The sequence below is a fragment of the Medicago sativa genome, chromosome 5 (assembly GCF_051527215.1).
Source record: "Medicago sativa cultivar Bolivia chromosome 5, Bolivia_mono, whole genome shotgun sequence".
NCBI classification, from domain to species: Eukaryota; Viridiplantae; Streptophyta; class Magnoliopsida; order Fabales; family Fabaceae; genus Medicago; species Medicago sativa.
In genome coordinates, this window is record NC_140753.1 from 58,267,244 (window position 1) to 58,280,124 (window position 12,881).

Here is a 12,881-nt window from a genome sequence, read left to right on the forward strand (position 1 = left end):
CCATTCAGTCTTGGCCAAAACATAACGACGTTAATCATCTAGAATGCACACACCAATGTGTTACATTTTATTTAAATTTTAGATTATTATGCTAAGATCAAATTTGATTTTATTCAAATTTGAAATTATGATTAAATTCAATAATTTGATTTGGTAAAGAATGATCCAAATGCGAATAATAATGTTTAAATGAAGGGTAGCAACAACAACAAAAAAGCTACATCAAAACTTAATATTCTATTTATATATAGGTTTTTTTTAATTACTTTACATATAACTTTTTCTTTGACTAAATAAATATTCTAAAGAATTAGATGACCCAAAGGCTCCGTAGAGATATGCCTATGAGGGTGTAATTAATATTAATATCATCAATTAATATAAGAACTAGACTAATACGTGCAATCCAGTAACATGAAAAGAACCTTAATAAAAATAAATTACTTTAGACCATTTTTTTTGTTTTTTTTTTAAGGAACCATTTGTTTTGTTTGAAAGGTACTTAAGACCATCTACCAGGCATTAACACGCTTTGTCAACAACAAAATTCAGGCATTGATCAACATGCATAATTTTAAATCACTCTACAAAGCATCATATATATATTGAGTTGAAGAAAAAATCAAAGGGACTTCTAAACTTGCAAGTTGTTGTTTGTTGGACAAGTAGTGAAGTGAATGTGCACCCGACTTCTTAACAGATGTGATGATGTTTACTCAATTTGATATAATTTTATTAGTTAAAAACTATGTACAACTGTAAACTTATTGTCCGAAATGATTGCTCCCAACCAGCTTTAGGAATTTACTGTAAGAAATAAAGAATTTAGCTCAAAGAGTCTAGAGAGAATTCACTCTGATATGTGAAAGAGATGCACCCAATTTTACATCAACCCTGAATGATAATACATGAGAGGATTGGTCTTTTTTACACTAATCATTCATGTCACGTTACACTTGAAATAGTAGCTGTGGTACATCAAAGCAAATACGATCTTGTAAAAATGAAAATTGTCAAACATAGTGGCTTAGGCCTTAGAGTCAATAATTCGAGAATTCTGCTCTCTCCCCTGCACTTTTCGCTCGCGCCCTGCAGCCATCCCAAAAATGCCCTTACGTTATTTAACTAACACAGCGTGACTTAAATCACGCACCTGTAAAAACCGTTTTTGACACTTGCATGAGTTAACTCACGCACCGCACGTGAGTTAACTCACGCCGGTTTTCGTCTGTAAAATAAGCTTTCTACTTGAATCCTACATGTATCTGTGCAATCAAAAGCAGGAGCAGCAAGCAATATTTGCGTCATATATTATGTCATTGCAAGCAGCTAATTATGTCATTGTTTCAACACGTAGCAAGCAGCAAGGAGCATAATATCTTTATGTCTTCTACAATTTGGCACGTGGCAAGATTACAAGAGCATGATTATTAACTATCTATGCATGTGATTCTTGAATATAAGCAAAGTGTTGGAATGATAATAATAGTTTAATGTATCCAGGCTGTGTATGTATAACTATGTATGCATGTGATTCATCTTTCACGTTTGAAATTTGGAAACTAGAGCGTGAGTTAACTCACGCAAGTGTAAAAGAACGGTTTTTACACGTGCGTGACTTAAGTCACGCTGCGTTAGTTAAGTAACGCATAATTTTACACTTGCGTTAGTTAACTAACGTAAGGGCATTTTTGGGATGGCTGCAGGGCGCGAGCGAAAAGTGCAGGGGAAGAGCAAAATTCATAATTCGATGGTGCAAGGGTGAAATGAGGGCCGGTCCAACAAGTTTAAAGGCCTTAATCAATTTTTAGTGTGAGGCTTTTTACAATAAAAAAAAAAGTTTTATGAAAATAAATAAAAATGAATCTAGTTTTGCTGGAGTTAGTTTGAACCTTGGACACAGAGAATACCGAGACTTTCACTTTTACCAACTTAACTTGTGAAACATTGACTCATAAATTTATATATTATATTTTTTTATAAGTAAATTAAAATATTTTGAGGTTTATTTCCAACCCAAAAGTTTGAGATCTAAAACCCTTGATCCAGCCACATGGCCCTGGGTAAAAAAGTAGCATACTAAGGGATAGGAATAGGTCAGGCCGGCCTACAGGGGCCTACGACCTAGCCTACGACAGGCCAGACCAGGGCAGGTTTTTTTTCTTAAATAGAGAAGGCACATGCTTTTTTAGAAGCCTATTTAGCTTAAAAGGCCAGGCCGGAGGCCATTCAAAAAGCCTCTTAGGCCTATTAGGCCGGCCTATTTAAGTAAATATGGATAATTTTATTTATTATTGTATTATATTTTGTACTTTGAATTAAAATAAAAATACGTTAACTGTTTCAGTAATTTAAGCTTATCAGTCTACATTAATTTTTTGCATATTTATATGTATTATTATAAACTAGAATTGAAATCTGATACAATATATAGTCAAATTCCCTAAAAATTCATGTTGATTATCAAAAGTGAGTTTAATCTAATTGATATATTAATTCGCTAGTCTATTTAAACTTATATCACTAGGATTTAGTTGTTTCCATATTCTCACTAGGATTTATTGTGACAGCCGCTCGCGAAATTGTGTTGAGAAAGGAAAAGGACAAGCACCGTATAGAACATTTTTTGTCTTGCTTTTGAAAATTTATTTTGAATATAGTGTTGACATTGAAAGGTTGTCAAAATCGGGACTTTACTTCAAGTCAAAAGGGAATAACAAAATCGGGACTCGTAAAATCGCAATTAAAATCGAAGGATTTTACTCAAGAACTTTTGTAGAATTGATATAAGAAATTGTAAAACGCAATCAAAATCGATGGATTTGATAAAAAAAAATACTAAATATATGTTATAAATGGTATATAGTCATAAATGACTTAGTTTATAAAAAATTTTAAAATCGCAATCAAAATCGATGGATTTTGCCTATTTTTGGATTCTACTATGGATTTGAGTCATTAAAGGTGAAGAAAGTCACAAAATCCTGGATTTTAAGATTTAAGCCGGGATTTTGACAAGAATTTAAATTAGTTAGTTGCTCTCATGGCTGCAGACGAGCCAAGTAAACTAATAGGTTTCAATATCTGGATCGTATTGTAAATTTTCCTGAAAACTAGTTTTTTAAAACTTTTTTCGGGTGTTTTACAAAATTATAAAAGCTTTGTTAGACTAGATAATATGTTAAATATTCAGAAAGAAAATAATATTAGGCCTTTTTGCATATTATGAAATTTCCTAAGTGGTAGTCAAAGTTAGTATTGCTTCCTAGTTAGGAATTTGGATTTCTTCAGAGTAGCATAACACGAACTCGGAGATGTTAGTTAGATCCAGAATTTCGGGGTTGAAATTCATTTTAAGGGGGTATAATGTAATATCCCAAAACATAGAGTACTCAAGAAATTCTGATAGAAATAAAAAACTCTCATTATGACATCTTAAACGAAGGATTTTACCCAAAATCACGAGAACGCATGGTCCTCATTCAGTTTTGCAAAATTTATATGTAAATTTATGTTTGCTGCGTAAGATCTTTATTGAGTAAAATTTTGGTAATCAAAATTTCTGGTTGTTACATCAATTCTTGTAAGCAAATTCAACTTGTGCAAGGATACAATTTCAATTTTTTTCCGTGAATTTATCGACAGATCTTCAAGTGGGTTTCCCAAAGTCCTATTAACAACTTTGGTTTTGGTTTGTCCATTTGTTTGGAGATGACTATCACTACTACTTTGAAGCTTAGCACCCATCATCATCCACAATGTTCTCTAGTTTGGGCTTAAGAATTTAACATCTCGATCAAAAGGGATATTTTTTGGAATCCCATGAAGACGAACAAGTTTGAAATATAAGTCAGCAAAGTTGAACATCATCGTTAGTCATTTGACATGAGATGAAGACATTCATTTTTGAAAATCTGATGATAACTATATCATTTTGAAAATCTGAAGACAGTCATTTAACATATTGCCAAGGTGCTTATAGGATGAAGAATGGCATATATATAACTTTGTGTTTTGGATTTTGGCCTTGGATAAGTGGCAGATTTGACATCTTTGAATATGTCAGGTTGATCTATCTTTCAAGTCTCGACAAATAGAAATTCTCTTTCACTGAAGACATGATTTTATCTCGTCCAAAATAACCTGCTAATCCTCCACCACGGTCTTCCCATACAATGGCTTCCAGTAGTGAACATTAAGGAATAATACACAAGCCTTTCCTCTGAACAAAAATCTCCCATTTCTGTACTTGAAAGGATTGCAATTCAAAGACATTCCAAAACTTTTGAAAATATGGATCATCTTTGCATAATTCGTTAATTGTCTTAAATACAATTACTTTCACTTGCAGAAGTAAGGTATGAGCGTGACAAATGACTTCGAACACATGATAAGGGTTGGGAAGGTAACACTAGTGTTTTAGTCAAACGTTTTTTCTAAAACGTTTTTTTCTCTCTCTATATTCTTGTATTCTTGCTTTTTCTTAACAAATTAATGTTAATTATTATTTTTTTTTGGTAAGGTTTTCTCTGAAAATCAATACATGAAAAACACACTACAATCTTAATTGAAAATCATGCTTACTAAGATTCCATTATTTTTAGTAAGCATGACGCTCTCATTAATTACCCTTTATATCTTCAATTTTGTCTCTCAATTTTTAGAACTAGTTAAATTTTTCCTAATCTCAATTTTAATATGGTGGTCCTTATTCTTAAACAAAGTACCGATAAAGTTGATCAATTTTTAGGCCATTACCTTTCACCAACTACAAGTTTAAAATGATTCGAAAAATTCTAGCAGATAGATTTTCTTTGATTTCGCCTGAAATCTTCTCCAACCACTAAAGAGGTTTTTATTAGAGATAGACCTATTTCAGAAAGTGCAAGGATACACCATAAGAAGTAAGATGTATAAATAAAGATCGTCCCCACGAGGAGAATCATTGAGTTCTAAACTTCAACACTTTTATAAGTAAATAATTTTTTTGTGTACAAACAAAAAGGTAAACATTTTTTATTGACAATTAAAATTGAATTCAGGTTTTTCTTTTTGGTGTTAACCCTCATGTTTTTAGGGGAAAGAGATTCAGGTAATCCAGTTTGATCAGGAGGTAAGCAAATTCTAGTCAATAATTGTTTCATTCGGTGATCGAACTTAGGTTTTCATGAACAATTCGTCGTTGATGGAGCTCATTAATTACTCGAGTTCAATAACTTGGGATTTGAATTTGGGGTTTAGAATGCAAGATAATTCAAATTGAGAACAAGTTGATCTATGATTCAGTTGATGAAAAGTAGTTAAGGTAGACTACAAAATTTTCATCTCATTTTTTCGTCTTATAAAAACTTACAAAAATCAATACTTTTTATAAACTATAAATAACACCTTTCTGAATAAATCATATAGATAAAATTGAAGACTCTTGAGCAATGAATACAATAAATTAAATATCACGTTTAACAGACTCCTTAACAATTCATGGTTATGTTTTGAACCTAGAATTATTATTCTCAACAATCAAAATATTTGAATAATTTATATAGAGCATATAAAAATTGGCACAACTTTATATTAAACAATTAATCAATCTTTATCCTTCTTCATTCATATCTGGTTAACTTTTCTGCAATTGCACCTGATCTCACCCTTTTTCCCAGTAAGAGGCTTCAAATTACCCATCTTAATCATAGAAACTCCAAAATCTTTAGCAAAAGCATAAGAATTTTTACTATAAAGTTGCACCAATCTATCACTTTGAGAACCATCACCTTTGAAAAGCTCTTGATCAGAATGAAGGAGACCTTGTTTATACAACAAAGCCTTATAGTATTTTGTGTCAACTCTTGAAGGAGTAGAATCAAATGGTGCTAAATTGTCGTCGTCGCCAATTCTAGGGCATGTCTTTTGCAAATTCGCTGCAAAATTGGTGTCTATGTTGGTGTCATTGTAGATCCTGTTTCTAAAGTTAGTGCATTTGGAAAAACCAATTGTGTGACCACCAGATAGAACAACTAAGTCTTTAAGGTTAAGTCCATGTGACTTGAAATTTGTGATGAGTTGTGAGAAGTTGAAAAATGGAGGTGGAAGATTTGTATTTGCTGCATCCCTGCTTGCAAATCTTGAATCTCTTCTTCCTAGTAACACTTGGTACCAATATTGGTTACCTCCCAACTGTTGATTGAAGAAAAATTTGTTAGTTGTCAATGTTATACAGTACTAGCTAGAAAAAATTGAATTTATGACAAAATAATTAAAAATAAAAAATATTAAATATGAGTTTAATTTAAACATGGTTTTAAAATAGAGTTTCGATCACATTAATGCCATAAACTTGTATTGCAGAAAAATTTAGGGTTACAGCTTTTTATATAACATTTTGGAAGATTTTATTGCGGTCGCAATATAATTTAAACATAGAAGACTATTTTTTTATATTGCGGTCGCAATTAGGGTTAGCGCAATTTAAAACCATGATTAAAAAGAGCAAAATATCGAATAGATCACTTACTATGGCAACAGAGTCTCGAGCTGCTATAGCTAAAATATCGGCACATGATACGACATCAACTTGGCAAGCTTTGGTAACTTCAGCTTTGATTTGATCAACAACCTCAAAACCTCTAATTGAATTGTTATTTGGAAATGCAGTCTTCTCACCAATGAAGGTAGGGGTATCATCTAGTAGAACTGATCCATCACAACCCTGTGAGGATTCACAATGTTCATGTATTAGACTATATATTTAACATAAATGATTCATATGTAATTGTGACAATATGATGCATATATAATTGAACTTAATGAGTATCTTTAATTGATAACAGTATCACATTATACATACATCAATATGTATATAAACTGTTAAGTGACTATTTTATAAGGCTAAACCTAATTTTAAAAATGTAATCATGAGTTTATGCAATCAACTAACTTACGTTAACAAAGCAGTCATGGAAATGCAAACGTAGCAACGATGCTCCCATGCGTGGCTCGCGAATAATTGCTTGCTTAACAATTGATTTTATGATTGGCAATGCCTTTGGACAAATTCTGTCATAATAATTTGGAGTCAGCTTTGCAATGGTAGGACTAAAAATGGTTGCAAAAGTGATCATAAAAATCACAACATAACATTGGTTACGAGAATCCATTTGCTATATGCTTGTGACTTTGATTTGAGCTAAGATGTTGTTTTTGTGAGAATCTAGCCTAATAGAGGTATGATTTATATAGAATGAAAATTTAGCAACTTTAATTTTTTTTTTATGAATGAAAATATAGCAACTAGGTCATAGTTATTACTTGTTAATGTTGTCAACTTATATAATATTTGAAGTCATAATGTACCTACTACTTATATGAGCTCGCTTGCTTGATACCGTTGACCCAAAACCTTCTATAAGAATTATTTACATCCACCTTTATCACCTATATATACCATTGGATATAGAAATGATATGTATGATCGATGGTACATGTTGCTTTTATTATATTTGTAATTCCGAAATGAATAATTTTATTATATTTGTAATTCCGAAATGAATAATATATGATGATATTTGGGAAGTTGGTGTACCCTCGAATGATTGGATAATGGGGGCAAAATTTGATCTATGGTGAATTTTTTTTTAATTAAAAGAATAATTTCTACAATCGCGCTATTTGACACAAAATACTAATCTCTACAATTGCGCGCAGACATATATAGTTATATAGTGACCAAAAGTAGAGATACAAAAATAAAATCTATGCTAATTAATTTCTTTAACAATTTGTCACTAACAGTGATAAAGTTATTCAAATTTTGATACTTTTTCTTTTGTAAATTTCCATAAATTTTGAATTCTTCTTGGCTAGCTACACAAGTAAGCATTTTATAGGATGCATTTGTTCACGAGGATTGGTTTTGCCATCCAAAAAGGTCTAGCGGCGCAGCTTGTTGCCCGCTTGCCTTCTATTCAAGTGTAAATAATGGTTTATATATAATAAAAGAAAAAAGAAGATTATATTAAAAAAAAAAAAAGTAAACGAAAAACCAAAAAATAACCAAAATGCTTCTAATTAATGATAAGTTGTTTTGATTAGTTTCTCTCAAAATCATTTTCAACAACGGATTATATATCCTCTCAAAAAAACAATGGAATTATATAAAAACAATGATTTTCTTTTGACACAATATGTTATATATTTAGAAAATAAAAACTAATCTTTAAGTTATTGAAATCAAGATCATCTTATTATAATCCACAACAATCTGACCTTGTATACTTCCTGCACAATTAAGCCCCTTATTATTACGCGTAATCCAGTAGCATGAAAAGAACCTTGATAGAACCCGTCAAAAAAAACCTTGAGTTGAAAAAAAAAAAAGTAATGTATTAAACACATTATTTTAATTAACTCCACAAAGCGTATACATATATTTTAGAATTGAAAAAGAATGAAAGGGACATCTAAACTTGGAAGTAGTTGCTTGTGGGACAAGTAGTGAAGAGAATGTGCTCCCGACTTCTTAACATATGTAAGGATGTTACTCAATTCCACATAGTATTAGTTAACAATGTTTATACAACTGTAAACTGTTGTCTGAAATGACTGCATCCTACCAACTCCTAAAAAATTTCTTTAACAACTGAAGTTAAGAACTTAACTTTGAACTTTAGAGAAAATATACTCTAATATCTCAAAGATAGACTCGATTTTACTTCAAACATGGATGATAATACATGTTAGGATTGATCTTATTAATTCTAATCATAGATTTTTTTATTTTTATTTTGAAGCAAAGATCATTCATTCAAGTGCATGAGGTATTCAATCTCATTAAAAACAAAGGAGTCTTATTTAAACGTCCATAATATGATAACAAATTTTTTGACAACCTGTCAAAATACACATAAAAGCAAGTGTTAGTTTGATTATGAGAGAGAGAAATTGTTATTAAATTGACAACTGTATAAAAATACCACTTTTGAGTTATCAAAATAATTAACTATACTTTTATCTTTAAGTCTAGCCACATACTTCGAACAAGATATTGTTTTATTGTTTTTCAAATAGGGTTAATAGTGTTTTTCACCCCTGTAATATATGTCATTTTCGATTTTCGTCCCTGTAAAATTTTCGGTTTGATTTGCATCTTTGTAAAACTTTTTTTTGGGAAAACGCCCCTCACCCATCCAACTCAGCAATTTCGCTTACGTGGCGCTGATTTGACATTTTTTTTCATTTTTTATATTTTTATTGGCCACGTCAGATTTTATTTTTAAAATATTTGAAATTAAAAAAAGGGTTAATTATATTTCTAGTCCCTATAAAATAGCGACCTTATAAGTTTAGTCCCTACTTAATTTTAATAGCATTTTTAGTCCCTATAAAAAAAATTTACTTATAATTTTAGTCCCTGCTAAAACAAAGTTTGATTAATTATCCTTAAACTCTTAAATTTTTGAACGATTTTTTTGAGACAAGATTAGAACACTATGAAAGGTTCGTTTATTAAAATTTAGAATTTTCTGACATGAAATGAATTAAATATGAATTTTTTAAAACGACAAAATTTAAAGATAAAAAATAATAAAATCTGGATGTAGAAATCAAATTTTGCGATAATTTTTTGCGGACGAACTTTTAGTAATGTTCTAAACATGTTTGCAAAAAATTGTTCAAAAATTTAAGAGTTTAAGCATAAATTAAACAAATTTGAATTGAGTAGGGACTAATACTCAGTGCAGAAAAACAAAATTAGGGACTAAAAATGCTATTAAAATTAAGTAGGGACTAAACTCACAAGGTCGCTATTTTATAGGGACTAGAAACATAATTAACCCTTAAAAAAATCCAAAAAATCATAAAAATATTCAGTTTTTTTTCCAAAAAATTTAAAAAATCGAAAAATAATTTTTAAAAAATTCAGAAAAATAGTCATATTTTTTTAAAAATAAAAAAAATTAGATTTTCACCAAAAATTTAAAAATTAGAAAAAAAATCTGAAAATATAATCAGATTTTTTTAAAAATTCTGGAATTTAATTTTCAAAATACAAAAAAAGTAAATTTTCAAAATTTAAAAAAAAGGTCTGATTTTTTTAAAAAAAATTATGGAAAAAAAATTTAATTTTTAAAAATCTGGATACAAATTTAGAGGTTTTTATAAAAGTCATGGAAATTCCATTTTTCCTAGAATTAAGTTCTTCCTTAGAGGAGGTAGAAATCATAAATCTTATAAAATCTTTCCATGACGATGACAAAACCCTATGATATTATTTGAGAATAAAAATTCTTATTATAGCCCCAAAATGGATTTTTGTTAGAATCATTAGGCAAAAAAAAAATTTGTGGAATGAAATGATTTTTTTCCCAATATTTTATTAAAATTGTGGTATAAAATTTTCGAATAAAAAATCTGAATTTTTTCTATATTTGTATACAGATTTTTTAAAAAAATTCTGATTTCAAAAAATCTGACCTCTTTTGAAAATTAAATTCCAGAATTTTTAAAAATCTTTTTAATTTTAAAAAAATCTGATTATATTTTTGGATTTTTTTCTAATTTTTTAAATTTGAAAAAAAATCTTAATAGTTTTTTTCCTAATTTTTAAATTTTTGGAAAAAATCTATTTTTTTCGATTTTTAAAAAATGACTATTTTTCTGTTTTTTAATATTTCGGAAAAAATATTAATATTTTTTCTGAATTTTTAAGAAATTATTTTTCGATTTTTAAAATTTTTTGGAAAAAAACTGAATATTTTTATGTTTTTTTGGATTTTTTTATTTTTTAAAATTTATTTTCAAATATTTTAAAAATAAAATCTGACGTGGCCAATTAAAAAAACTAAAAAATGAAAAAAAAAATGGAAAATCAGTGCCACGTAAGCGAAATTGCTGAGTTCGATGGGGGAGGGGCGTTTTCTGGAAAAAAAAAGTTTTACAAGAATGCAAATCAAATCGAAAATTTAACAGGGACGAAAACCGGAAATGACCTATATTACAGGGGTGAAAAACACTATTAACCCTTTCAAATACCACACATATCCTACAACGCCTTTGAAGAGAACAACGGTTCGCATCGGCCATAAGCACCATGAGGTGGCAAGCCATACGATGCTAAATTATAGTTGAAATAGTAGTAGTTGACCCCAAAGAAAATATGATCATGTAAAAATAGAAATCGCCAAACATGGTGGCTTAGATTTAATAATACGGTGGTGCGATGGTGAAACTAGCATACTATCGATGGTGGCAATGGAAAGAAAGACTTATGTAATACCGCCCATAACATCAAATCTTAACTAAAAGTGTCCCAAAATCATGTTAATAGCTTCGGTTTGTCCACCTGTTCGAGAATTAGCACTAAGAAATTGAACCTTAGTACGCATCTTTTTCCACAAGGTTTTTGAAATGGAGTGGCTTAGGAATTTAACATCTTAGTTAGAAGTTACTATATTTTTTGGAATACCATAAAGACAAAGAACTTCCATTAAATTAAATACTCCAACAACTTGACATGGGATTAAATGAGTCATTTTTTAAAATTTGTCCACAACTTCCATTAAATGTAATCCTTCCAACGATGAGTCCATGGTAACCCAAAGGACAAAGTCCATGCTAACATCTTCTCAAGGTTCGTATGGAATTAGAAGTGGCATGTATAACCCAGTGTTTTGGATTTTGGTCATGGCCAAGTTGCAAATTCGACATATCTTTGAATATGTTTGTTGACATCTCTTTTAATTCTCAGCCAATAAAAATTATCTTTACCAAATTAGCCACCATTTTACCTAGTCCAAAATGATTTGCTAATTCTCCATCATGGGATTCTCATTATATGGCTTCCCGTAGCGAGCACTTAGGAATATATACAACAAGCTAAGGTCTTTCATTTGAACAAAAATCCCTCATGTTTGTATTAATTCAATGGCATAATCTTTTTATATCTCATTGACTGTGTTTTAAATCCAATTATTTTCACTTAATTACAAAGTATGGTATGCGGGCTACTGAAAGAATTCACAATAATATTTTGAACTCCCGCTTTATGTTCAAGTAAGAATGGATAAGGTTATAAAAGCTCACTCCCGGTGGCATATATGTGTTTGATCTTTTATTGAGAATTCAAATACTTCGGAGGTTCATGATTAGAATAATGAATAAATTCGTTGTTCAACAAGTAAGAATTCAATGTTGTAGTGCACAATGATTACATGTTATTTTGCTACACTTTTAGTTAAATATTATTTTTAAAAATTGATGTTTTTATTAATGCTTTTATTTGTGGTTTATTACATTTCTCTTTGTCTTGAATAAATGGGACAAATCAAGAGGAGTATGAACACATGGTGCAAAAAGGAGGAAATACATACCAACAGCCTAATGGTCTTTGGGATATAATGTGTAATAGGGTGCAATGGGTCTTACCAATATAGAAGCCACGAGAATATGAAGCTATGTTGGTGAGACACATCTTTGTTCTTGCATGAGAGCAAATTATAGTTTTAAGAGTTACATCATCCTTAAGCAATGAATTTTCATGCCATTAGTAAAGATTCAGAACTAGGAATATTGTTCATTGTAATGATAAACTACATGATTTCAAAGGTGCTTTTTTAAAAATCAACCCTTTTCAAAAACCAAAACACTTTCTAACTAAACATTTTAAAAAGAAAACCCAACTTGAGATTCACAAGTCCATGTTAATACGATACTCATTCTACGGGCATATCACACAAACAATGGCGTATAACTCCTTATCATAAGTTGACTTTCTAAGTGTGCAATTGTTGAGTTTTTCATTAAAAAAGTCTATTAGATGACCTTCTTGACTTAGAAAAACACCATTTCTAGTATTTAAAGTGTGACAACTAACTTCAAACAACTGA

The 12,881-nt window shown here is 30.1% G+C and overlaps 1 protein-coding gene across 1 annotated transcript; it reads right to left on the bottom strand.

Moving 5' to 3' along the window:
- Positions 1–5,396: 5,396 nt before the first annotated feature.
- LOC146923464 (peroxidase RIP1-like) lies at positions 5,397–7,331 on the bottom strand. Its single transcript, XM_085708639.1, has 3 exons — positions 6,939–7,331; positions 6,512–6,706; positions 5,397–6,174 (listed from the first exon to the last, which is right to left on the bottom strand). The coding sequence occupies exons 1-3, from the start codon at positions 7,152–7,154 to the stop codon at positions 5,608–5,610; spliced, it is 978 nt and encodes a 325-aa protein (XP_085564765.1). The 5' UTR covers positions 7,155–7,331; the 3' UTR covers positions 5,397–5,607.
- Positions 7,332–12,881: the final 5,550 nt, after the last annotated feature.

Coding starts and splice junctions, on each gene's coding strand:
- LOC146923464 (XM_085708639.1), bottom strand. CDS start 7,154: ATGGATTCTCGTAACCAATGTTATGTTGTGATTTTTATGATCACTTTT. Junction 6,707..6,938: donor TCCATGACTGCTTTGTTAAC/GTAAGTTAGTTG, acceptor GAATCCTCACAG/GGTTGTGATGGATCAGTTCT. Junction 6,175..6,511: donor CTCGAGACTCTGTTGCCATA/GTAAGTGATCTA, acceptor TTCAATCAACAG/TTGGGAGGTAACCAATATTG.